Genomic DNA, 27491 nt, shown 5'->3' on the forward strand with positions numbered 1-27491 from the left:
TTTTCCTCTTAAGCCATCCCTGTGGTATTAACCCAATGGCCACAACTTGGATGCACTCTGATGCAGCAGTGGGTGAAGAGTCCAGGCTCCCAGGACTGAGCATAAGAAAACAAAATCAGTCAGGAAATTGCACTGTGGCTGTGTCTGGCGTCTGGCTCTCTAGATTCTGGCCAGACGATAGACAAGTATTTGTTCAGTTACCCGGTATCTGCTGAGTCTTTTTCGTAGATTGGTCTTCCTTCCCGTGCCACCGACACACACAGGCCCATATGTCATCTCTGCTCTGTCGCATGGCAACAGGCTGCGCTGCACATCCCGCTGCACATCCCCTGAGCGCTCACAGGAGGGCGGGGCAGGGAGCGCGGGGCCACGCCCACACCTTCATCCCCTCCACCCCACCCCCGGTTCACAGGTCAGCAGGGGCCACGTTTGACTTGACCAGAATCACCCCCTTGATCTTGGGAAGGTACGAGGTCTTTTAATTGGCTCAAGCCAGGAAATATTTGATAGAAGCAATTGTATTTTGCCATTTCTGTGGGTACCAGTCTTCCATTATAGTCTCACTCAAAAGGGAAGTGAAGACAAGCAGAATTGTGGCCTCAGAGCTGCTGTGGTGGTGATTTATCTGGGCGATTTGGAATTGAATCTGGGCGGGACCACACCACGCGGGTGGTATGGGGCTTTGGATGGTGGTGGTGGATAAACAAGATAGGCAGTTAGGAATATAAACCCTTAAAGATGTCAGAATCAGTTTACTTCATTTCCTGGGTTCCTTTCTGTGGGTCATGAAACAAGAGAGGGAGGGTATCCTTTACCCCAGGTTTAGAGACCACAGGTAGACTTTGACTAGCAGAAGAGAATGGAAACACCCAGAACATCACCAGCTCTCAGCTGTGGGACCCTGTGGGCAGCGCCGCGTGCTGCATGGACTCCCTCCCAAAGCCCTGCTGTTGCTTTCACAGTGGCGATTTAGAAAAGCCCTGGCGGTCCATCAGTTAAGAGTTTGCACTTCCACTGCAGAGGGTTGCAGTTTCGATCCCTGGGTGGGGAACTAAGATACGGCATGCTGCATGGTGAGGCCAAAAAATAAATTAAAACTAGGACCTACTGTGCAGTACAGAGAACTCTGCTCAGTACTCTGTAATGGCCTCTATGAGAAAGGAATCGTAAAAAAAAAAAGTGGATATATGTATACGTGTAACTGATTCACTTTGCTGTACAGCAGAAAGTAAGACGACATTGTAAATCAACTACACAATAATAAAAATTGAAATAAATAACAAACTTTTCCTTAGATGATGTTCAAAACAAATTCTGACTGAAGCCTGCAGGCTGTAGCTATAATTAGGAAGGAGTTCTTGATTTAAATGTCCTGCAGGTCTCTCATATGTTGAACAAAAGCATAAGCAAGCATGAAGCAAGTGTGTTGGTGTGGAATTATTATTACTTTTTTAATTGTGCGTATTTTGTCTAGGGGGTTCATTTTCTTTGTTGTTTCCTCTTCCCTGCTCATCCCGGGCTGTTCATCGCAGTGGACAGGACCCCCATCGAATACTCTGGAAACAGTGTGTACATGGAGTGTTCTCAGGAGCAGAGGGGACAGGATTTCGGGCTGGGGATTGGGGATATCCCCACGCAGGGCCCGTGTGTCATGCCACACAGACGGAGTGACTTTCTTCCAAGTGTATGTTAGGCTGACATATTTTTGGATCAGTTGAGTGTTTTTGGTCCCATTCCAGGTTGCTGTTAACAGCTTTATCTATTTGTAAATAGACGTCGAGGTGGTGTCTCTACAACACGAAGGGAGGTTTGACAACCTGTAGTTAATTTGGCCGATGCAGATGGCCACAGGCAGGCGAGTCAGAGGGACGCAGGGGGAGCAGCGGGCCTTGTGGTTTCAGCTGTGCCCAGCGTCCTGCCCGCTGGAGCTCGTGAGCTTGGCCGACCAGGGGTTTCTGAAATAAGCTCAGGGCCCCCAGCAGGTGGAAGGGTGTGTGGGGCACAGGCCTCCAGGTGAGCAGTTGTGCCAGTGTCTGAGGCCAGGCCTGGGGAACTGGGGGGCCTCTGTGCCCCAGGCCCCCCGTCCTGGGATCCCACAGGACCGAGCTGTCTCGCTGGGCCCCTTGTGTGTTCCTGCTCACGTTGTGCACGGGCATCCTGACAGCTCCTGTCAGCCTCCACACATCTTGAGAGTGGCCTTTCAACTGGGACTCTTACCTGGGGAGCTTTTGCCCTGACAAATCCAGCTGCACTGCAAATTCTTGAATGTCATCAGGGTCCAAAACCTAGACTATTCTAGACTCCAGGTTGGACCATAGAGTAGGTATTTTTCTAGAAAGAATAAAAATGGAGGTGCTGGACAGTCTGGTGAATCGGAGATGAATCCATGTCCTTACCCATCGTTTCTCTTCACTGTCCTGGCACCTGATTATATGCTAGTGTATATTTAGATACAAAAATCTGGCCTCACCAACTCCTCAAACACAGTAATTAATCCCATGTCTTGTTCATGTGGCTCCTGACGGAGTACAGCAAAGAGCCAGTTTGGGAAAGGGCTTAAATTCTAGGCTGAGGAACTTGGATTTAATCCTGAGGGCACTGGGGAGCCATTGGTGGTTCTTGAGCTGTGGACTGACTTAACAAAAACAGTGATTGAGCATATGATTTAGTGAGAGTGTGATGGCTTGAAAACAGAGGCTGTGGTTTTATGTATTCCTGTTCTTGGAAGTTTCTTGTAGTTTTGCTAACAATAAAAAGTATGGATTCAGTGAAAACCACTGTGTAAATAGGACAGAGTGGTTAAGTCTGTAAAGGGTAATGTCCCTCATCAAGAAATTGCAGAGCCATCATTTGAAGGCTCACAGGCCACATTCAGGGTCTCCACTCTGTGTTCCCAACTTCTGCAGACTTGGGGGAGCTGTGATATTCTCTGGTCTGTGGTGGCCTTTTTTCCCCTTTAAAAGCATATATATGTGTTTGTGTGTGTGTGTATTTATTGAAGTATAGTTGACTTAACAGTGTTTCAGATGTACCTCAAAGTGACTCAGTTATACATATATATGTGTGTGTGTAGATATATGTATTCTTTTCAGATTATTTCCCGTTATAGGTTATTACAGGATGCTGAGTATGGAGCCCTGTGTTACTCAGTAGGTTCTTGTTTATTTGTTTTATATATAGTAATGTGTATCTGTTAATCCCAGATTCTTAGTTCATCCCTGCCTACTGCTTTCTCCCTTGCTAATCCGAAACTTTGTTTTTCTATGGGTGGCCTTTTTGAAACATGTCCTGAATCACCTTGTTTCTTGAGAGTTTCCCCCTCACTGCTGAGTAGCTTTTCCGTAGAACATCCAATAGGAAGAGTATTTTCAGGTTGAACACACTTAGCTCCTCAGGCTTGCAGCCCTTCCCGCCAACACACACAGACACACAGACACAGACACAGACACAGACACACAGACACACACACACACACACTGATTATCACACCTAGCTCTCACACACACACACACACACACACACACACACACACACACACACACACTGATTATCACACCTAGCTCCTCAGGCTTACAACCCTTCCTGCCAACACACACACAACACACACACGCATGCATGTGCGCACACGTGCTCACACACACTGATGATCACTTCCTCTGCTTTTGAAACCCTGCATTTTCTTTCTGGCCTTCGTGTGCTGTCACGCTCACCTCTCCAGGTTGTGTGAAGGCAGCAGAGGGAAGTGCCATCTGGGAAGCGGGACCTGACTCAGGACATCCCACCCCTTTCTGCTCCTCAGCCTAACTTTCTTCTCTATGGAGTTTCTTAAGCCCCTCTGGAGAGACGCATTCAATTCAGGAGACAAAACAGAAATATGTCTGGCTAAGCTCACATGTACTTACGGACCAAGGAGACAATAGATGAAGGCAGGAACTTTTAAAAAATTTATCTTCTTGAAAATGAAAGGTCACCTGATCATGGAGCGTAGCATGGCCACTTGCTGAGAGCCACTGTGTGCTCACCGAAAGGCGTAAGCATAAAATATGTCAGAGAGGCTTAAGCCCAGTGCAAAGGTGAGCTTTCGGTTCCTGATCTGAAGATGATTGTCACATTGCAGGGATGTGAGTGGTAGCTTGTATTCCTACAGTGTTTTCCAACCTGGTGCTCATGTTACCAACCTTGGAATGACTCTGTAGATAAGAATCGTCATTGTTTCCATTTTGTATACCAGGAAGCCGGGACCTGGTAAGAGTTAGGGACTTTCTGGTTCTTCTGGTTCCAGCTTCTGTCGCTGTGTTCTTCCATGCATAACACGGGAAGCAGTGTTTTCTCTGACGTACACGGGGGCACAGCAAGACCAGAGACCCTGGGCTCCTCGGCTCCTCTAGTGGTCAGAGCAGAAAGGCACTCTCAAGAGCAGCCAGTGCAGACACCTCCACACCCACTCCCATTTTACAGATGGGAACGCCAAGGCCAGACAGACCTAGGGAGTCAGAACAGAAAACCAGCTGCATCTCATAGAGCGGACCTTCTGCCTTCCTGGCTCCTCACCACTTCGCTCTAGGCTTATTTGTGCTGGGTAATGAACTGTAAGTTCCCACACCCACCCTAACTGACTAGCGGCCAAGTGACCAGTGCTTTGGTGGTGTTTAGTCGCCAAGTTGTGTCTGACTCTTTTGTGACAGTAGCCTGCCAGGATCCCCTCTCTGTGGGATTTTCCAGGTAAAATTATTAGAACAGGTTGCCATTTCCTTCTCCAGGGGATCTTCCTGACCCAGGGACTGAACCCACGCCTCCTGGATTGGCAGGTGGATTCTTTACCACTGAGCCACCAGGAAGCCCAGAATACTCGGTCAGTGCTTAGTAAATGTGCATTGAATAGATGTGTGAACGGTTAACTGACTTCAGTTGTAACTGGATTTAAATCAGTGCATTTCTTTGTCTGTCTTGAGCTAATTTTCCTACCCAAAGATGTGATTTTTTTCACTCTGAATTAAGAGGGTGATGTTTGTAAAAATCCCAACCAGCTGAGAGGCGCTATATGTGCATCAAGTATCATCAGGGATACCACTGAGCTGCTTTTCTGTGGTACTGTGGGTTAATCAAAAGCCTTTGTCATTGTTTTAAACACAAATCTCCAATTTGTTATTTAATTTCTTGTTTTTTTAATTAAGGTATTTGAAATGCAAATAGTAGCAAAACACAGGTCAACAGCTGCAGCTGTGGGTTGAAGAGAGTGGGAGGCAAGGGACAAGCCGGAGATGGAATCCCAGGACAGCCAGCCGTGGGCTCCCACGCCCTCCCAGGGCACTGATTAGAGAGAGGAGGGCTTTGATTGCAGGGAAGTGGGGAGGGTCTGGGAGCAAGTGGACAGCCAGCCTGAAAAAGAATCAATGATTCACTCCCTCAACTTGGAAAAAAATGACTAGAGCGTCTGTACCTGCTCTCTACCTGTACCTGAGATTCATGGTCACCCCCTAATGGTTCCTTGCTGGAGAACCTTCTAGTCCAAGTCTTCTCATCGCCTGGAAGTTCCTGGATGGGCGGGTAGGATATGTTAACACAGTGAAGAGTGTTGCTCAGTGCTCACTTCCTGAGGGCTGATAAGTAATTAACAACAGGCCATCTTTGAGTGTGGCTGTGTGTATGAAGTTATTTGTTTTAGGTTGACATATTGTGTTGTTGATAAACAGCATTATACCAGTGGTTTAGTTTACGTCCTGGAGGAAGAAGTGCCTTCTAGACTCTCTCAGTGTTGGCATTGATGGCTTTTAAAGGGAGTCCTCCTGTCGTTGAATGATGGAAATGAACATTTATGAAGAGCCAGTAGGGATTTCCAGGCCCTGTAGGAACTAGCATTTCATACCAGATTCATATCTGAGCCTGAGTCCAATTTTCAGGAAAACCATTTTTCATGAATAGTGTGAGATCCAGCCTGTTCTCATGGATGTTTGAACTTGAGAAGTGGGGCACATGCTGTCTTTGTCCTGAGGAAATCATGCTTTTCACCTGGTCGAGGATGGGCTCCATCAGAATCATACCCAGTTTGCTCCTTTTCTACTTCTTTATCTTTCCATGGTTTCATGTCGAGTCAGAATGGAAGGACTGTTTAGTTTTTGTGAGGGGCAAAAATGTGTTTTTGAACTGAGCAAGGTAAGGTTTGAACCCATTCTTTTATCTTTCTTGTATACTTCCATTTTCACTGTAAACATAAAGAAGGTTGAGGAAGCAGGAGATGGGAAGATGTTATTGTGAATTAGAAACAGAGGAAATGGTGGGTGGGGAGTTGGAACTAAACCCCACCTCCTGCAGCCATTTCCCAGCTGGTTTTGAAAAGACTCTGAAAGGAGAATAACGTCTTTAATCAAGAGCAACAGTATTAGCTCTTTTACTATAAGTTATACTTTTCTTTGAGCCTGTATTTATTTTACCAGGCTAGAAATAGCTGAAGTTATTTCGGCAGCCATGACTATTGTCTAGGAATTGGATGTGGGCTGGGAATAGACTGGCTGATTACACTGTTTAGAAATAAACCCCTTTGTTGGCAGTCCCTTCTGGTGAGAATGGTTCATAAACCCTGTGGCAGGTTGTTCCATGGTGCTTGCTTTTATATCAATTCAGTACCCTCATAATGAGATCTTCTTATAGAATATATTATTATAAATCTGTTGTAGAGGGCATAGGGCTCAACAGGTATACTGGCAACATCAGAAAGCCTTGGAAGAAATCTCTTAATTAAGTACTGACGCTGGTGCTACAGTGAAGGGATGAATGAACTGAAACGCTTCCATCTCGGAGTCTTTTCAACTGAAAGGGCCTCATGCTGCATTATAGCCAGGAGTTCAGCAGATGGACGACTGAGAAAGTGGTGGTGGGTGTGATTGGTGATGTTCCTGGCTTCCTCTGACCTACCCTGGGAATTTCTGCATTTCATGTCACACGTGGCTCTTTGTTGATGGTATGGTGAAAAAGTAGGTGCTGAAAGAAGCAGAATTGACAGCAGTTCAGAGACCTTCTGGGTCTTCAGGTCTGAGACCGTACCCTAGGCAGCCTCCAAGGTGGAAGGCCCTGGACTTTCTGTGGCATTTAAGACCTAACGTTCTGTGACTGAGAATGTGGCCTGTCATGGCCACAGCTGGTATGAGGACAAGATGACTACCTGAGATAGGAAGAAAAAGTGAAGTGAAAGTCGTTTAGTCGTGTCCAACTCGTTGCAACCCCGTGACCTGCAGCTCCTTTAGGCTCCTCTGTCCACGGGACTTTCCAGGCAAGAATACTGGAGTGGGTTGCCATTTCCTCCTCCAGGAGTTCTTCCCAACCCAGGTCTCTGCTTTGCAAGCAGATTCCTTATGTGCCTGCAATGAAAGAAAGGGTAGAACCAAATACAGAGGCAGAAGTTTTTTTTCCCTCCTAGGAAGGTTATTCTTGATCTGGCCATTTAAAGACCTTTTCATTTCCCCTCAGATCTTTTCAAAGTGACTAACCTGAAAAATCTTTGATGTGTGGGCCAGGACATGATGGAGGAAGGCATCTTCTTTTTCTTTCCTTTTACTCCTTGGAGAAGAGATGAAACTAAAATGGCTCTAAGGGAAAAAAAGTTCTTTAAAAAAATAAAGTTAATTACAAAGAGCTATTACCTTTTGTTTTTTTAAACAGCTTACCACCTTACTTCCTGTGGTTACATGCATTACCTTAGGTCGTGATTATGAAACGTTTCTAAAGAACTGTTAGGATGATCACGTAACCCCCTCCTTAAGGCCTCAGTGGAGCCCAAAGGCTTTGCTGTTCACGTGCATTGTGAGAGGTCCAACACAGTGGGGACTTCATAAATATCAAATCATTGTCATTAAAAAACACTCCCCACTTTGCTCTGAGACCTTCCGTTTGATGAGTGCACGTGTGGGGGAGTGTTAATGACAGCTCAGCGAGTGTTGCTTGAGGGTGGTGACGTCACCGGCTTGAAGCCTTCCATGCCGGGTGAGGGGATTGTCATCTCATCCATCCTCCCCAGGTTGCCACGAGGGGTCTTCGAAGACAGGAAGAGAGGAGTCTGAGGAGAGGAGACTTCCTGGACATTCTGTGATTGTTCTCTGGCTCTGCACCATATTGTTTTATAAATAAGGCAGTTATGGTTTCTAGTCTGTTATTTTTCTACAAAAATGGAGGACGTGTGACCAACAGTGTTAGCCTCAGTGACTAAGATTCTGTGTTTTGGCCATCACTGGTCCAAGTAGGTAACCTAAGAACTGAGCTTAAGTTGCCTCTCTCGCAGCCCACCTTTGGCTTTTGGTAAGGAATCTGGGCAACATCTGGACTGAGGATCAGACACCTTTACCGGCACTTTACAGGATGCTTCCGTTTGCTGTGTGATAGAACGCAGGTGCAGGAGGGAGGCGTCTGGACCCCAGAGTCATGTCGTCAGGAGGTCCCCAGAGAGCATCCTCAGCCTCTGCAGTGGTCCTTCCAGGAGAGGAAGGGGCTTGGGTGTCAGGATACCCATGATCAACTCCTGGTTCACCCGTTATCTTGCCTTGTGACTCTGGACAAGTCACTTAGCCTCTCTGAACCTTAATGTCTGTATCTGTTAAGACAAGGGTTTGGAGTAGATCCATCCAAATTCACATTTCTGCAGCCCTGGATTACTGGCTGTAGGCCTCTAATTGGGCCGGATCTCCTCACCCCTGATAACCTGTCTCCAGGGCGTGGGGCCCCCTGCTGTACACCTCCTTGCTTCATTTTCCCACCGTCTTTTAGCTCCCGTCTGGATGCCATCTTCTGTTTAACATGGAAGCCTTCCTAAACCGTCCAGTTACTCCCTTGAGCCCTTCCTCTCCCTGCTGGCGTGTGTTCCCAGGAGCCAGGGGCTGTCCTGCCCTTCTTGCTGACCACTACCCCATGGTTCTGGTCCCCTGCCAGGTTCAGCACTCTGCCAGGGTGTGGTGGGTTGGATTTATCCCTGATCATGATGTGAGAACATGGCCTCTGCCCAGTCATTTGTTCCTGTTCTCACACTGGCTTCTAGCTCTTTTCTAGACCCTGACACTCTGCTCTCCTGGCTTCCTGCTGGCTGGACATCTTTTCCTTTCCTTTTAGAATGCCACCCCTTTTCTTTATTGTCTAACTTGGAAAAGCCCCATAGATTATCTCCCATTTCAAACCCTAGAGATGACTATCCTGGTATGTTGATAAGAGGTGAACTTTCTCAGAGGAGTTTCTTGTTACAGTGTCAAACGTGGTTATAAGTCACTGGAACTTAAGGATCCATCTGCCAAGCAGGAGACACGAGTTCGATCCCTGGGTCGGGAAGATCCCCTAAAGAAGTGAAAGGCTACCCATTCCAGTATTCTTGCCTGGACAATCCCATGGACAGAGGAACCTGGAGGCTCCTTCCGTGGTGTCACCAAAAGATTGGACATGACTTCATGACTAAACAGCAACAATAAGAAGCTTTGAGGGAGGTCAGCCCTCTCCCCATCCCAGCACTAGAACAATTCCTAGAGCAGAGCCTCCCAAATCTGCCTGGTGAGCAGAATCATCACCCAGTGCTTTTATTATTATTTTAACATTTGTTTAAAAAGATTTTTCGTTTGGCTGTTTTGGGTCTTAGTTGTGGCATGAGGGATCTTTAGTTGCAACATGTGGGATCTAGTTCCCTGACCAGGGATCAAACCCAGGCCCCTGCACTGGGAGTGTGGTGTCTTAGCCACTGGATCACCAGGGAAGTCCCCACCCTGTGCTTTTAAATCACAGATTTCAACCCTGCTCTAGAGATTCTGATTTAGTAGGTCTAGGTGGGGACAGAGGATGAGATGGTTGGATGGCATTGCTGACTCAATGGATGTGAGTTTGAGCAAACTCAGGGAGATAGTGAAGGACAGGGAAGCCTGGCATGCTGCTGTCCATGGGGTCGCAAAGAGTCAGACACGACTGAGCGACTGAACAAGTGGGGCCCGCCATGTGTAATTTTCAGAAACTCCTTGTGTGCCCCTCATGGTCAGCCAGCACAGGAACTGCCGCTCGAGAACTGCTGAAAGGTGGACCATCAATCCTGGTTTCACATCCATCTCTACAGTGGGGGACTCAACTACCTCCTGAGATAACCACCCTCTTTCAGCCAGTCTCTGGAAATGTGCCTTGACTGTAAAATGCTTGAAATGATCAGCTACTTGTATCTAAAACCCCATATTTATAGGTAAAATAAAAAGTCATTTATTTAATGAGTAGATTAAATCAGGCTCCAATTTTTAACAACTTCTTGGGTATTTATGAATAGGTGGAATCACAGCTTATGTGGAACACCTTTATGCAGCTATTTGAAAATATCTGACTATAGCTTGTGGTCTAAATCTCTCTCTGTTCCTAGCTGCGTCATTTGCAAAGCCTCTTTTTAATGATTCTACAGCCATTATTCAATCAATACCACTGTACTCTGTTCAAAACCTTGAACTGTGATTTCCATTAAGGAAGCTTTTTTTGGGGCACAGTCATCTCCGCTGATGAATAATAAATAAATGCCGAGCATCCATCTGTAAGAAAGCTCGGGCTCCCATCTTGAAACCAGATTTCTGACATCAGAGTGGGCCTCTGCGCCAGCCACATGGAGAAGCTAAGTGCGGTGTTTATGATGGTAGGCATGAGTTCCCGTTCTTTGGGGCTAGGCCCTTCAGAGAAGACTCCCCAAAGGTGGTGGTGTGTCACCAAGACCTGGAGGACCATAGGAGGCTCCCCTGTAAATAGGAGCAGACAAGTCTTAAAGACAGAGGAAAACCAGAAAGATGGGGTAGAATAGGTTGAAACATCCTAGCTGTGGTCTGCGGAACTATGATGTAAAAACTGCATAGTTTATGAGGTACGTCCAAGCACTTTGAGACTCAGAGCCTTTTCTCAAGTTCCTCCCAGAGTCCTGTTGTCTACGGCTTCCCCAGAACCTCCCTCCAAGCAGTGCTGCTGTTTCGTGACCCACATGAGCGTCCCGGGGACGGGCAGCCTGCAGACCCATTTCTGGCATTTCAGAAACTTGGCCACTGGAATGGTTCGGTTCAGTTCAGTCACTTAGTCATATCTGACTCTTTGCGACCCCATGGACTGCAGCACGCCAGGCTTCCCTGTCCATCACCAATTCCTGGAGCTTGCTCAAACTCATGTCCATCGAGTCAGTGATGCCATCCAACAACCTCATCCTCCATTGTCCCCTTCTCCTTCTGCCTTCAATCTTTCGCAGCATCAGGGTCTTTTCCAATGAGTCAGTTACTATGGCATCAGGTGGCCATAGGAGAGTGTGTTCCAGGGATCTGCTCTATGATAGGCATCTGTGTATAGAAAGCATGGGATCATGTGATTTTGGCCCCAAGTGTTCAGTGTGGCCTCCTTGTCTGTCCTGCTGGACTAGGGCCCAGTAATAACAGAGCAGCGTCCACCCCCTAGAAACTACTTCCAGGCTCCTGGAGGTGTCTCCCTCATCCTCCCTGTCCCCGTACTCTCTGGGGTGACTGTCTTTAGTGCGTTTATTGTTCGCAGCCAGCAAGGCCTTATGATAACGTGAGGCTTTGGAAGCCCAGCAGTGCCAAGACTTGTCTCTGTGACTATCCTCTGATAACGTAGAGAGAGAAATGCAAGTCCCTGGCATCAGTAATTGGCCAACTTCCAGAGCCAAAGCTGAATTAGAAACTCATTAAATACTTCGAGCCAGTTAGGCTGGCCGGGCTGTGCAGAGGAGGGGAAGGGGCGGGCATCTTTGTTGGCAAATGGCAGGCTGTGAGCAGGGCAGGGCGGTCCAGGAACCAAGACAAAACAGGGCCGACTTGTCTGTCACACAGACGTGCTTGTGAGTTTGCTGGTTTGCTACAGACACATAATGTATGCTAATTGCTATATTTCCTTTTTTTTTTTTTTTTTTCCACGGGAAATGCTCAGTTGGAAAGCTTTGAAACCAAAGAGGCAATGCAGAAATGCCCAAATGTAGACATTACATAAAGGAGAGGAGGAACAAAGGGAAACAGGGATCTGAATTTACAAAATGGCTCAGCATTCTGCTCTCTCAGCACCGCCCTCTTCCTTCAACCTGATGGAGAAGAACACAGACTGCCTATGTGTGATGTTGGTGGCAGCATCTCTCCCAGAGCCTGAAATCTGTTAGATGGAAAGAATACATACTTAGCAAGATGAGACTCTGGGATAGTTCTTGTAGCTTCCAGCAAATGTGAATAAGTAAGTGTGAGCCGGTTCTCTCTGACTTCAAGGCACCTCTCTGTAGACCACAAGACTCAGGTGTTAACTGAGGGCCTGTGACTGAGCTCACTTAAATAATTATCCATTAATAGGAAAGACTCGCTCAGTATCTTTTTCCACATGTCAAACCATGTAACTCTGGTGTGGCATTAGATACCCTTGGGTGATGGTTATTCATTAAATCAAGTAAGAACAAACCAACGTAATAAAATAATGGTTTTTCTAATGAAGCTTATCAGAGTGCACACACGTTTTACATTGGAAAAAAAATAGACTAGGGAAGAAAAATATATTTTCTTCATCCGTGACATCAAAATCCCAAGAGTTGAAGTACTGATAAGTATTACCCCAATAATCCTTAATTTATTACTATAAAAAGATATAATTTATTCTTTAGTTTTGGAAACATGAGACGTTTAGGAAATTTCATAATGAATTGATTGCTCTGATAACAAGGCAATGTCGATATTTTCCAGAACAGTATAGAAAACACATTAAAGCATCATATTTATCCTTTAAGAGTTGTAAGAAAGAAGTGACATAAATTTAAGCTTTTTTTTTTTTTCAGATGTTTTAAGCTTCCTATAAGGCTTTTTGTCCCAAGAGCAAACATTTAGCCACACTGCACAGAAGGTACTGGATACATAGTTGAGTGCCAGGTGGGGAGACCTCTATACAGAAATCCTCTTCTGGCCCATCTCCCCCTCCCCAAGTCCTGGTTGTCTAAGGGCAGATTCCGGTCACAAGTCTAAATGTAAGAGAAAGAGCCTCCTCTTCATCTGGGGCTATATCTAGTCTGAATGCAGCTAGGAACCTGCTTCTAGAGCCGCCTCCACACGCTGATCCAGAAGTTTTCTGGGAAAGAGGGAAGACACCCAGCGGATCCTGGTACCTCTTCTAGAAAAAGTTCAGGCTTAGAGGGAGGGTATCTGGTCTGCCCGGAGGCTGGATGAACAGCGGTCTCTTCTTCAGTGTGGTTGGCAGCAGAACTGTCCAGATTGCAGTGAACCCACTGACCTTTGCTCTCCATGTAGGACCAGGCTTGTACTGAAGATTCTGGAACCTGAGTTGTGGGAGGGCCGGGAACCTTCACGTGCGCCGCGCAGCCCCTGCTCACGACTAGCACACTCCAGCCTCACACTTAGGAGTGTGCCAGAATGCGCTGGTGTCTCTTAGAAAAGACACCAAACCTAGTCAGGGCCCGCATCACAAATTTCCTTGGTTCTGGACTCCTTCTGTCCTCACAGGAGCTGGAGCCCCAGGACAAGGTTAGAATCTCCTCTCATTGGACTGCTCACCCTGAGCAAGTGTCAAGCACTTCGGCTCTCACTCCTGTCTAGCTTAGGCTGCTCCACCTGACGTGAGCTAAGGAGGGCCCAGGGGTTCTGGCTCCTGCCTTTCCAACCCTTAATTTTCAATCCTGGCCTTTTTCCCCAATATCTGAGTTTATATCCAGTCCATGGCACCTGCTGCAACCTTCGCGTGCCCGTCTCTTTCTAGCTTCTCCAGGGACAGTCTCTACTCCAAAACAAAGGTGTTCAGTGTGTGGTTTTCTGGATCAGGATCTGAGCTTGCTTTCAGTTATACCCCGGAGCTCCAGCAGAGGACGTTCTGGGGAGCCCGATTCCGTCCCTTCTCCAAGAGACGCTTACTTGTTGGCACTTTTCACTAGGGTCAAAACATACTCCTAACTTATAGTATTTTATCTGTGAAAGGCCAGAGAGTAGTGCATTCTAAGAACTTTGCTTAGTATACACATGGAAATTACATATATTCCATGGGTATAAATACATTAAAATTATCCAGTAGAGAATAATATAAGATAGGAATGTAGAAGCTGATTTTTATGCATGCTGATTTTCTTATGAGAACCTGTTACTTCTCACCAAAATTAAAATCTGGACATTTTCTTAAGAGCAAGTTTTCTCCAAAGTCCCCAGTTTACCTGACTTCCTCTTTGAACTTATTCTTAACTGGAATTTCAGTCTTTCTTAAAACATGATTGAAGAGGGTAGAACTGCTTTACTGACTACCTGTTGGAGTCACTTCTGCATTATAAAGTTTGGACTGTTTTTCAGGAGAGCTGCCTCTACTCTTTCAGAATACATTTAACAATGCCTCAAAAATGCCCCTTAGCCAGATTTAATTGAGTCATGTCAAAAACAAATCTCTGCTAAGTAAATATTTAATTATATGGCCCTGAATTTACTCCTTGTTTCCTGTGTTAAATTTTTCTTAAGTCCACAGATGTAGTCATTCACCTTCAGTCTCCCCCCGAAGGTCAAGTGTGGTTTGGGGACATGCTGTGGTATCCCATTGATGGTGACCTTGTGAAGACTTAGCAGATGAGTAGAGAAGGTGAAATATTCATGGTGAAATCTTCCCAGTGATCCCCTATTTTAATTATTTAAGGAATCATAAGAGGGTGGCAGAAAGACCTGAGGCAAAATCGAGTGCACTTGTGAAAAATACAGACACAAGCAACATCTGACCTTCTCCTGCTGCTGCCTGTTGGAACAACACACCAGAGTAGAGGGGATAACGTGGGAGGGGTCTGGGAAGACTTGCCCCTCTCACTTAGAGTGAGAAAAGGAACAAACCAAGGGTCACACGGGAGCCCAGGTGTTGGCCTAGGACCATTTGGCTGAGCATGATAAGGGCTCAAAGCGCAGCAGAGGTCTTGAAAGCCCGGCTAGGGTCCATGGGTCTAAAGACCTTTTCGAGTGAAAAAAGTGTGCTCTGGAGTCAGTGACGTGTGAGCAGGGCATCTGAGGGAGAGAATCTGAGGACCAGGCTGTATGGAACCTTCCTGGCCTGGCCCAGCAGACAGGGCACGTAACTGAGCAGAGAGCAGGAAGGCAGAGCGGTGGCAGAGCTCTGGTCCCTGTGTGCTGAGCATCGCCCTGCAGCCCCAGGGGAGGGAAGACTCAGGTCAATCAGAAGTGGGCGGACGTCTCCCTGGGCAGCTTCTGAGTGAGGCAGTCAGTGTATACATAAACAGAACTAACGCAAACAACAAAATTACAGCTCCCTTGGGTTGGGCTGAGACTTTATACCCCTAACAGATATTACCAGCTTTGCTCCTAGCAGCTGCAACACACAACAGCGTCCCCACATTCCCATTACACATGGTGGCCGCTGAGGCACCCCTTCAGCGCAGACCAGATCTCAGGTCCCTTGAGCCTCAGACGTCCAGGTCAGGACCTCAGAAGTCCCTTCCTGGCTGATCACCAAGCTGGTTGCTGCCCCCAGCCTGACTCTGCCACTGCAGATAGCATTGCCCCCTTGGGACGTTGCTGGGGAAAACTCAGCTTGCGCTGTTTCTCTCTGGTATATGGCTAAGAGCTTCCAAGGGATTAGTGATTATTAGGTAGTAGGTGTGGTTATCTCAGCTACTTGTAGTTTTCTTCTTCTGTTACCTTTCCAATAGCTAGTAATCCAAAGGACTGATTTGATTTTCATTTTTAAGGCAGCTGGCTTTCAGGTTGAGTCCTGTGATGATTTGGTTCTGAACAGTAACAGGAGAGGGTGAAAGGTCAACCATTTTCCTGGATTTGATCAATGGCAGGAGTTTGATGGCAAATTAAATGCCAGATAAAACTGTCAAATAATTCTGAGAATCGATGCTTCATGGGAAAAGTTGTTTGAACCTTTAATGATCACATTGACTCCCAAGAGAAATAATTCTAGAGTCTTCTCAGACCTTAGGATAGTAGTACATAAAAACAATGTGAGGATGATTTAAAATAAGGTCATTTATGTTGTTATTGATTGATAGCATATTCAGCATCTGTACTGTCTTTGTTTCTCAAGGGACCACATAACCATCAGAATCATCTGAGAGATTGCATTAGAGTCCCAGGCTCCACCCATGCCTCCTGCATCAGACTGCCTGAGTGTGGGCCCTGCAGATCTGCATTTTATTAAGCGTCTCCAGTGACTGTGAGGAGTATTAGATTCTGAGAGCTGTCAACCTACAGGCGCATGTCCCCCAGACAGAAAATAAAGCCATGCCCACCAACTAGGCCGAGTATCATGGCAGTGGATACATAGTGTGTTTTGGGTTGAATTTGTAAAACAGGTGTTAGGTACTACTGGATTATTTCAACATCTCTGGAATATTCTGCCCTGACTCTCCTTTGTGTGGGGGTGGTTGGAGTTTGCAAAGCAGGACAGCACTGCGATTACAGGTCCCATCGGGGGCAGGGGTGATGGCCAACCGGAAGTCAGCAGCACCACCACTTCACTCGGGCTTTTCTCCATCACCTTCACCAACTCTTTCCTGATTTTACCTGCCCTGTAAATAGTCACATTTCCCAGGACTGCTTTCAGGAAAAGGCTCTTTCTGTGTTCTTCCAGAGCATCACTCACAATAGTGCATCACAGTGCATCACAGTGCATCATTGATGCCTCCCAGATCTGTGCTTCCGACCCCACCTATTGCTCTAGCATCAGATCCGCATTTCTGCTTCTCCGTTGGACAGAGCCACCTGACCCCCCCACGGGAGAGACCTCAAACTCAGCGTACCTCAAGTCTAACTCAATGTCTTCTGTCTTCCCTCCTGACTCTTAAAATGGCTTTTGGCTAAGACCCTAGGCTCACTAACTACCCAGGTTTCCACTCTTCATTAATACTCCCTTGGGCTATTGCATAAATGCCTTGTGCCTCATTTTTCTCATTTGTAAAATGGGAGTAATGACTTCCTCCTAGGGTTCATGTGCAGATTAAATGCGATAACCGCACATAAATAACTTAGGTCAGGGCTGGACCCAGGGCGGGTATTCAATTTATCTTAGCCATTTTTATCATTCATTCCTTTATCAAATATTGATAGAGCTCCTGCCATGTATCAGACACTACTCCTGACTTGCATTTCCCAAATTAGACACTGTCAAAAACTCAAAGTCTCCCCATTAAACTCTTTTCCCTTCAGGGTAGGTCTCATTCATGTTTTAATCTCAATGCTAGTTTCTGGAGTTAGCACTAATTTGCCCAAATTAAACTTTAGAAAGGTGTGTTCTCTAAGTAATTCACATTGTCTTAAACAGAGAATAGAACATCTCTTACAAAGGAAAGAAAAGAACCAGTGAGATTAAAAAATATTCTCCAAAACCTCCTCTGATCTCAAGAAAGTGAGGTCTAGTTGTTGAACCATAGAAAAGTGTCATTTAGTTAAGAAGTAGCTGATATTAGCTATCTTACAGTTGAATCTAATTCTTGGTAGGGTATCTGGCACATGACAGGTATCCCTGAATACAAAAATAATTCCCAAGCCTAGATCTAAAATTCTGGGAATATTCTACAGTATACGAAGGGCAATGTAGCTTAGATAAACCTTTTTTTTAAACAGTAAGGTTTCAGACCTTGTAAACCCCCAGAAAAATCTGGAAAGCACTGGGAGGCATTGACAGGAGTGGGGATCAGGATCAGACAGGCCAGACTGAAAGCTTCGTTCAACAGCTTATTTTATTTCTGTGATGCTGGATACGACAGCTAACTCTTATTAAACAATTTACTTCATCAGCTTCAATTTCCTAATCTGTAAGAAAAGGAATAATTAAAACAGTTGATCTTTGTGATTGGGGTCGCGAAGTGTCAGACATGACTGAGCGAATGAACTGAACTGATCTTTGTGATGCTCTGAGATAACAGTCAAATAAAAAGATTTTATAAGCCATGAAGTGCATCACAGTAAAAGGGAGTGTTAGTATTTTAGCATCTACCGCACACACCAGCTGGAACAACTGTCTGCAGTATGCAGAGGAATTGCCTTTGGCAGCTGTAGGAACACATCAGTCACCTATGATATTCGGCTGCGGGGCTGAGGCTCAGCTTTCTCTCCCCTAGAGGGAGGGGTAGGTGGAACTTCACCAGGACTCCTTCAGTCCCCCCCATTCTGTGAGATGAGAACATTTTGGTTCCTTCTGCCACAGGACTGGCAAGTTCTCAAGGCTCATGAGTAGGAGGTTTTCTCCTTGACTCCTTGCATCTTCCTGGTGGATGGTAAAGAATCCGCCTGCAATGGGGAGACCTGGGTTCGATCCGTGGGTTGGGAAGATCTCCTGGAGGAGGGCATGGCAACCCACTCCAGTATTCCTGCCTGGAGAATCCCCATGGGCAGAGGAGCCTGGCGGGCTGCAGTCCCTGGGGTCACAAAGAGTTGGACAGACTGAGCAACTAAGCACGGCACACAGCCTTGCCTCTTAGAGGCAGAAGGGACTCTTGTCTCATGCGTGAGGAGCATATGCATTTTTCTCATCTGCAGCAGGTTGTGTTGAGAACAGGGTACTCAAACCTCCAACCTTGTTGTAGCCAAGAGCTGCTGCTGCTGCTGCTGCTAAGGCGCTTCAGTCGTGTCCGACTCTGTGCGACCCCATAGACGGCAGCCCACCAGGCTCCCCCGTCCCTGGGATTCTCCAGGCAAGAACACTGGAGTGGGGTGCCATTGCCTTCTCCGGTAGCCCAGAGAACCGGGTCCATAAGACTTGGAACATCTTCCTCAAGGTTTAAATGTGCAAACATGGAGGAATGCACTTTGCAAATGGTAGAATGTTAGGTAGATTTGATCTCTGGAGTTGGCACCCTGATTGCCCTTCACAAGGTTTGCTTTTTTAAAAAAAATCTGTAGAATCTCTACATTGTGAAGAAACAACCTTCAGGTTATCTTATCACCCTCAGCTGGTGGCAATATTGGGCACTCCTGTTTTCTCTGTGGATGTTCTCCAGGAAGCCAGCATCTCTCCTTTTTTATTAACTTATTTTAATTGGCATCTCTTTTTTTAAAATTAATTTATTTTAATTGGCGACTAATTACTTTACAATATTTTATTAATTTATTCTAATTGGCATCTCTTTTTCTATTAATTTATTTTAATTGGAGGCTAATTACAATATTATAGTGGTTTTTCATCAACACCATCTCTAAGATTTATTTCTACTTCTTTTAGCTGGAGCATAAAGTAGAGACAAAGAAAAAGTAGACAAATGCCTTTCTTCCACTTCTAAGCCTTGGTAGCTAGGATTCTCATCTCTCTGGCTTGAGACCTTTTAGAAAAGGGAGTGGGGAAAGGGAAGATTACCAAGGAGAACGGGCTTGGGTAGGAGAAAACCTCGAAAGGAGGATTTAGGAAAAGGGTACACCGAGAACCCTGCAGAAGGAATCGGACCTGTCGTCCCTGGCACCCCGTTTCCCCACAAGCTGTGCTCCTAGTGTGAGCAGCTGGGACAGGATGGGGTGGAAATGCAAAAGAAGGCTCCCCTTGTCCCCAGGAGCAAGGGTGTACACATCTTTGTGCGGTGAACACATCTGGGGTGTGAGAACCTTGGCAATCTGGGCAGTTTGGGTTGTTTGCTTTTCTGGGCATTTAAAGGACAGAGAAACATACAACAAAAGATGGCAGAGAACCCAAGAGAATGATGGCATGGAAGGACCAGCAGACATAAGGAAAACCAAATGACGACCAAAAAGAAAAACAGTTCAGTCCAGGAAATGTGGAGAAAAACAGGAATAGACTCATATTCTGTAATAACTGAATTCTCTGTAATGTAAAAGATATCTAAGGTTCTGCAAAAGAAAAGCTCCCAAGCAATGATTTTAACTTATTTTAATTTTATTATTTATGAAGTCTCCTGAACTCTTATTTATAATGGAATTAAAAAGACACTGAAAACTTAGAGAGTGACACGACACTCAGGAGCATATATCAGCTGCCGAAACAAATGCAGAAACAAAACAAATTTATTCCCAACAGAAAAGAAAGGCCATTTCCAGGAATATCAGGGAGAAGGTGGGAGAGAACTGGGCTCCGATTGTTCAGAGGAAACAAAGAGGGGATTGGCCTGGGGCTGTGTGTGGGAGCCAGCGTGCCCTCTGCAGGGCGAGCGGGCAGGCACTGGCTGGCCAAGGGCTGACCCAGCCTCCCTGTTTACCTCTCACAAACCAGAGTCTTGGCATCACAACTTGAAAACCTTTATTTTGGACGAGGTGGATTGGGAAAAGAGGGAGGAGGGGACTGTGTCGCAGCCTTGGCTGTGAGTGGCAGCACAGCGTGAGACACGGGTCCCAGGCCTGCTTGCCTGTACCGTCTGTGAGGCCATGGGCAAGTCATGAGACCTTGAATGTTTGGTCCATCAAGAGGGGAACAGAGTGTCTGCTCCCATCACTTCAGAGGACAAGGCTGGAACTCTGAAGCTCTCTACACCAGAAGGGCTTACTGCTGTGTTCTCGTGATGGGCTCTCTGCTGATCAGAGTGGAATGTTCTCGCTTCCATGAATCTGCCTTAACTTAGGTATGTTTTTTGATCCAGGTGGGCTAGCATGAAGCACATGGAAGGTGCTCCCACACACGTGTGACCTGAAAACCAGCTGGCAGGGTTGGGTCATGCCACTGCTGTCTTTGCCTCCTCCTTCCCTGTTGCCTCTGGGACAGACACACCCAGCCTTGAAAGAGTCCTCTTCCCAGCCCCAGGTTGAGAGCTAAAGAGCAAAGATGAGCAAGATGAGGGTTGGTTTGGATGTGTGAGGGCGCCTGTGGAATACACGCCCTGTCCGGAGTTTCACTGCCTGGGGAAGGGGTGCGTGTGTGTGTCTCCCTGATGGCCGGTGCGCTGCGGTCGGCCCTGACGCTGTGGGCCTTTGGGGACTGTGGAATCAGGAGGTACCGAGTCTCCTAGCACCGTGTTTTAAGGGTGTCTCACTGGCAGGGGGCACTTCCCTGGTGGCTTAGAGGGTAGGGAATCCACTTGCAGTGCAGAGACCCGGGTTTGATCCCTGGGTGGGGAAGATCCCCTGGAGAAGGGAGTGGCAACCCACTCCAGTATTCTTGTCTGGAGAAGTCCATGGACAGAGGAGCCTGGCGGGCTAGTCCATGGGGTTGCAAAGAGTTGGACAGTGGCAGGGGTGAAGTGCTGAGTTGTCCAGCCTGCCTCGTGGTCATACTCTCCCCCAAGGTGATTTCTCATTGTAGCGAACCAGGAGAGGCTTCTGTTAGGTATGCTCCTGGGTCTCTTCCCAAATCCTCCCCCGAGTCCTCCTATGGGCACCCCCGGGAGAGGCACCATTTCTCATGGCCTTGCGGAAGTGCCGGTACCAGAAACCCAAGAGTCCGTTCTGGTTTTCCCCAGGGCCAGGAGTTGGAGGACTTGTGGGCGGAGGACCCTTCTCCTGGCCCGTCTGTATCAGTGATGCACGGCCCTCCTCGTCACCCACTCCTTACTGAAAGGGTACCGAAGCAGTCTTGATTCTTCACACCCATTTCTTGGTTATGTTTGCATATGTTCATTTTCTCGGAAAAGCAAGTTGTCAGGATAAGGTTCTGCATTGTGATTATTAATGGAGATGGAAATGACAGAGTCATCCTCAAGACATGCAGTTGTCATCCTCTTAGAGACAGTTTGGGAGGTTTCAGCATTGCGAGTTGTTACTTAGACAAGGGTTCCCCCCCTCAGTGCTCCTGCAGCTCGGACCGCACGCCATCCTTTGTGCTCGGCTGTTTCTTTAAGCAGCTGCTGAGACCGTTGCTGGTGTTGCTCTGGCGTCAGGGATGCTGCAGCCTCCTCAGCCACTGTTTTGGGGCCGACATTTGAGGTGTGTGGGAGAGAAGGGCCAGCTGTGTGCGGGTGAGAGGGCTTTTGGGTTTTATGGGGCTTGCTTCTGGCTGTGCCTCAATAGATAGTACGTGTCTTTTTAAATTTAGCCATCGTCAGCCCTTTATGAAACCAGGAGAGAGCCTGTGTGTGTGTGTGTTTGTGTCTGTCTGTGGAGACAAGACCCTATAAGCATCCTAAAAGTTATATACCTAGAAAATGATGTTTTGCTTTCAAAGATTTTAGCATCACCTGAATATAGTCAAACGCAAACCACTGAAACAGCCCATCCTTAAAAGACATAGAGTTAATCAGTCAGAATTTCAGTAATTAAAAAAAGGCCCAGCAGTAACTGAAACATACAGGCTTACTGAGTTTCAGCAGAGCCTTTGGGAGCACGCAGACAAAAGTCCCGTTGTGTGTGAGGGCCCTGCAGCTTCGGGGCTCCCTGGGCCTTCCTCTTTTGATTCCAAGGTGGAGCAGACCCCTTTTTGTCGCATAACAGCCCCTCCCTGCCGCCCAGGATGCAGCCTTCACAATTGCCCTGAGTTTCGTAGGGAAGTCCTCAAAGACTTTTCCTTATCACAGTAATAAGTGACCCCGTCGGTCCATCTCCAGCCCCTGCTTTTGCTTCCCCGAGACGAGGGCTGAGGTGACCTGACCGTCCCTCTGGGCCCCTGACGGTCTCCCTGTGAGCTGCTGCTGGAGAATGCCGGCTCCGGGGCCGAAAGAGGCTGCCACTCTGCTGTCTCTCTTTCCTGGGAACTTCTTTTCTGAAGCAGCTCAATGAGACCTTTGCAGGCGAGGGTGGTGGCCTCTCCTTCAGAATGCCTGGCCCGTTTCCCAGGGTGAAACACTCCCCAAATATGCAACTTTGTGAGCGGCCCAGCAGCCTAAGCCCAGAGCTGCCTGCCGCCAGGAGAGCTGGCATAGGGTGGGGGCACGGCACGGGCCCCTCGTGCAGGCCCGGGGTTCGCCAGATGCCAGGAAGGCCCGGCCCCCGGTTACGTCGTCGGTCTGGGGCGAGAAACTGGCCAACAGTTGGCCGTGATGAGAGCTTGAAGCTTTCTCTCTCTAAATCCCCTCCTTCGTTCAAATCTGATCCTATAAAAAGGCTTTTGTTGAAGAAAGCAGCCATGGCATCTTGGTGCATGTCTGTGTCATTGTTGTCAGTATTTCCAAAGATGGGCAGAAAAAACGTCTTTGGTTGAATTCCTGAGCCAACAGGCCCCCAGACTGACTTGGACCGATAGAGGTAAATGGCAGCTGTCACATGGCATTTGTTTTGTTTGCAAGTGATGAAGCCAAAGAGGAGAGGAACTTCTTGAGGATGGTAAGAACCTGCTTCCGGGGAGCTCAGCATCCGGTCCTCACGGCGTGTTTGGGGAAGAGGCTGGTGCTGGGCTGTGCCTGGACCTGCCCTGGGAAGGGCGTGCTCAGCAGGGTCTGGGTATTGTGTAGATTGCTTAGGCGAGAGAGGGGTTCTGGAGAGGGAGCTGATTCTGGGTGCCTTGCTCGATCTGCTTTTATGGGCTCCTGCAGAACAGAGCCATGGCCTCTCCTACCCTGGCAACACGCTTTCTGAGGCTTTGGGTGCAGAAAAGAGTCAAAAGTCTGATCAAGGAGATGAACATTCACTTCTCCTTCGTCTTAAGCTTTTGCCTAGTTTTATCTCCACTTAAGTGTCCCTGAAGCTCCTGAAGTCTTTGTTTCAGGGAGGCCACTGATGGAAGAACCTGAAAAAGGGAGGGTTTTTTATGTTTTTCTGGTTGTCATTTTATGATTTGTGTATTCAGTTTGATGTTTTTTTGCTTTAGCTTGAAATGCACATGCTTGTCAAAAGCAAAAACTAAGCCAGAAAGCCATGTCCAGAAAATTACAGACTTGAGCATTCGTGATAAACAAATGTTCTTTCCCATGACTTAATTGAATTATTTTTCTTGAGACTCAGTCCTTCACCTCTTCAAACTGTGTGACATTGTTTCTTCATGTTCATGCATTTGGAGTGAAATATCATATATTTTTCCTTAACTTTACCCTCTTTTTTGGTGGGTGTTCTGTCTTCGTCCTTTCCCCCCTTCTTTTGGCCAATATTCTTCTCCTAATGCTTTTTGAAGGCTTGCTTCTTTCAGCACATCTCTGATTTTATTCCTCTGGATCTTCCCCTTGGCATTGAATGCCAAGCTCTCCCCTGGCATTCAATGTCTGTGCCATGTCTGTTCTTCCAAACCCTCATCCGCAGCGCAGTGAAGCGGTGGACTCTGTAGCCTGGATGCAGGGCTCGGCTTGCCCACGTCTTAGTTCTGTGACTTGGGGCTAGTTCTATAGGCTTCATTGTCCTCAACAGTACAAGGAGATAAGCGTGGTACCTAAGTCACAGAGCTCGTCTGCGGACTAAATGGGTTCGTACTTGTGAAGTGCTTGAGACAGTGCCTGACCCCATTATTGTTTAGTTTGGGCTTCTTCCATTTCTAATGTGGGGTCTACTGGTAAATATTAGCTGTTAGCAATGATAAGACCATGGAGGAGGATGGACTTGCCAGCGTGATGGTGCTAAGTATTTCAACATGTTATGTTTCTGTAGTACTTCTGGTATTTGATGATATAAAGCAAAAAAGCCCTGACTAAAGTTGCTTTCTGTTTTTCTTAACCTCTTTGTTGAGATTCAATTCATACACCATACAATTCACCCCTTTAAAGTGTGTTCTTCAATGGTTTTGATACACTGCATTATTTTTTAAGAATTTCTGGTAAAATATATAAAAAATATAAAATATGTCATTTTATCCATTTCTAAATGGCATTAATTACATTCACAGTGTTATGCAATACCATTGCTATTCCCCAAACTTTTTCATCACCCCAAAGAGACACGTGTACCCATTAAGCAGTAACTCCCCATCCCCCACCTCCTCTGGTAATCTCTGATTTTCTGACTCTGTGAATTAGCCTGTTCTAGGTAGTTCATGTAAATGGAATCATATAGTTATTTGTCCTTTAGTGTCTGGCCTATTTCACTTGGCATAATGTTTTCAAGCTTCGTATTGGTTGAACTATCAGAACTTCATTCCTTTTTATGGCCCAGTTATACTCCATTGAATGGAGAGACCATAATTTACTTATCCAGTCATCCATCAGTGGACACTTGCGTTGGCCCCACCTTTTGGCTATCTTGAATAAGGCTGCAATGAACATCGATATACAAGTACCTTTTCAAGTTCTTATTGGATTGGCCAAAAAGTTCATTTGGGATTTCCCATAAGGTGGTACAGAAAAATCGAAACAAACTTTTTGGCCAACCTAATACTTTCAATCCACCGAAAAATGGAACTGTTAGGCCGTGTAGAAATTCTGTTTTAGCTTTTTGAAGAACGGTTGATGTTTTCCTGGAAAGCAGTTGCTCTTCCGTCATTCTGTCTTGTATACTGTCCTCTGGTGTCTGTCTCCCTCAGATTCCATTCCAGCTCCTCCTGTCCCCAGAGTTTTGTTTTCCTCGCTTGTCTACCCTCCCAACCACATGTCTCCCAGCTGGCTGGCTGAGGGACACCCTTTGCTCCATCACCCACTGGCAGTGCATATAGCACCCACCCTGACCACACATCCACCTGATCCCTTTCATCTCATTGCCTGAGGAAGGACAGGCTTGTAGGAGGTCATCTGTAGGTCCCAGACCACCCCTGCTGGAGGGGGTTTCAGCCACATGCTGTTCCTAAAACCTTTCAGATGTGGGGAGCCAGGGATGTGGAGCCAAAAGTCCTGCAAGGATTTCAGCCCTCCTTAGACAGGCTCCTTCATTCTCCCATCACCTTGGTCTTATGTTCTCCATCCACTTTGCTTTTTTTTTGTCCACCCTGTCCAGAGGGAGAGTTGTTCTTCCATCTTTATTTGCTCACAGTTCCTGTAGTTTTCTAGGAGTGAATTAATGAATAAATACTGCAGCAGACTATAACCCGCCTCAGACAGCCATTCTGCTTGTTGGGCTAATTGTTAGCTTGGGTTTCTGGATGTCATTCATTTCACAGTAAGGCTCCTAATTAATCTCAGCACTGTTCTCACCAGAAGAAAGGCTGATACGGAGAAACATCCCCAATTACCATGAGAAAGGGGATGTGGAGAGCCCCGTTGAGTTTTCCTGGCATCCACCCCTTGTCTCAGATGAAACCCGCCCTTCACACACAGGCAGCCTGGCGATCAGGCCTGACAACTAGAGGGTTGTGAGAGCCGGCAGAGCCCCAGACCACACAGACCCAGCTCGGGAGGAGCCTGCCGGGGCTATACTCTTGTTTAGTGACACCCATTGTGTTTCCCAGGACAGTGGAGAATCCTGGTGCCCTGAGCGGCGATGCCTCTGCTGCCCCAGAGGCAGGCGGGGTGGTTTTAATCCGGAGAAAGCTAACGGTCTCTTCTGTCTGTTTCTGTGCCTGCAGGACAAAAGATCCTTCATCACCGAAGTGACGTTTTAGAAACAGTGGTCCTGATCAACCCCTCAGATGAAGCCGTCAGCACTGAGGTAAGCATGTGGATCTGTGGAGCCTCACACAGTGGACTGAGCCCCAGCTGATGAGAGGGGATGGGGCAGTTGGTGAAGAGGGATAAGGAGGGGGAGCAAGTTCTGGGTCCAGGGGTGCTTCTGTGGCCCTGGCCGGAGGCTGGTTCTCTGCATCAGCACCACCTGAGACTGCCCCTTTCAATAAGGACAGCGTGGAGGACGCTGGCCAGACCGTAGGGTTCTGTAGAGGTGAGGGGTATGGAATGCTGGGGGTACCCAGAGGGTGTGCTGCTGCTGTGGAGTCTGGCTGGGATGTCGCAGGGTGATTAGATGCAAGCCTTCAGGCTGAGACGGCTGTGACCCAAGTGTGGAGAGAAAAGGCTTCTCAGACGCAAGCTTTCTCAGCACATCCTGCCCAGCCCCTGGTCACGGTTGAAAGGCAGGATAGCACAGTGGTCAGGAATATGGGCTCTGCCGTTAGGCTGCCTGGGTTCTACCACCCACTAGCAGGTAGCCTTGGGCAAGTTATTGACCATCTCTGTCTCAGTTTCTGTCTTTGTGAAATGCAGATGCTAATAGCGCTTGCATTTAGTGATGTGTCCAGACGTGTTCAGTGATCAGAACAGAGCATGGCACACGGCAACCAAAACATCAATGTTGGCCGTTCTTCTTACTGTTTTTATTGCCACCATATAAAACTTTTGCCGGAGAGAGTAACTGGCTATTTCAGAGCCTACTGTAAGATCAGAACTAGGCTAACACCAAGAATCTTTAGTCCCCAGGCCAGAGGAATTGATGCATCTCCATTTCCCAGTGTCTTTACTGCAATTTGGTACCTTTAGGGTTGAATTGCTTCTTGAATATCAGAATAGCCACAGCCCCAGGTGCCTCCACTATCCACGGCATTTTTTCTGCCCACACTGAGCATCTCTGTGACTATAGATTGCTTTCTTTTTTTAAATTGAGATACAGTTCACACCCATAAAATCCATCCCTTTAAAGTATGCTATTCATTGGGGTTTAGTATATTCATAATATTGTGAAACTGTCATCAACATCTAATTGCTGAACATATCCACCACCCCCCAAAATCCCAAGCCCATTAGCAGTCACCATCCCCCCATAACCTCTGGCAACCACTAATCTACTTTTTACCTCTATGGATTTTCCTGTTCTGAATATTTCAGA

At 46.9% G+C, this 27491-nt stretch overlaps 1 protein-coding gene across 4 annotated transcripts in view; it reads left to right on the top strand.

Moving 5' to 3' along the window:
- MAP1B (microtubule associated protein 1B) overlaps positions 1–27491 on the top strand; it is an 89044-nt gene that overhangs the window by 42777 nt on the left and 18776 nt on the right. For 2 of the 4 annotated variants that reach the window (XM_065905661.1, XM_065905662.1), the window contains exon 3: positions 26242–26324. In XM_065905661.1, the coding sequence (XP_065761733.1) occupies positions 26242–26324 (83 nt within the window). Of the gene's footprint in view, positions 1–22878; positions 23148–26241; positions 26325–27491 lie in introns of those variants that run through there. The other 2 variants (XM_065905663.1, XM_065905664.1) reach the window with 2 other exon arrangements.

Source organism: Muntiacus reevesi, chromosome 14 (assembly GCF_963930625.1).
Source record: "Muntiacus reevesi chromosome 14, mMunRee1.1, whole genome shotgun sequence".
In the NCBI taxonomy this organism is placed as follows: domain Eukaryota; kingdom Metazoa; phylum Chordata; class Mammalia; order Artiodactyla; family Cervidae; genus Muntiacus; species Muntiacus reevesi.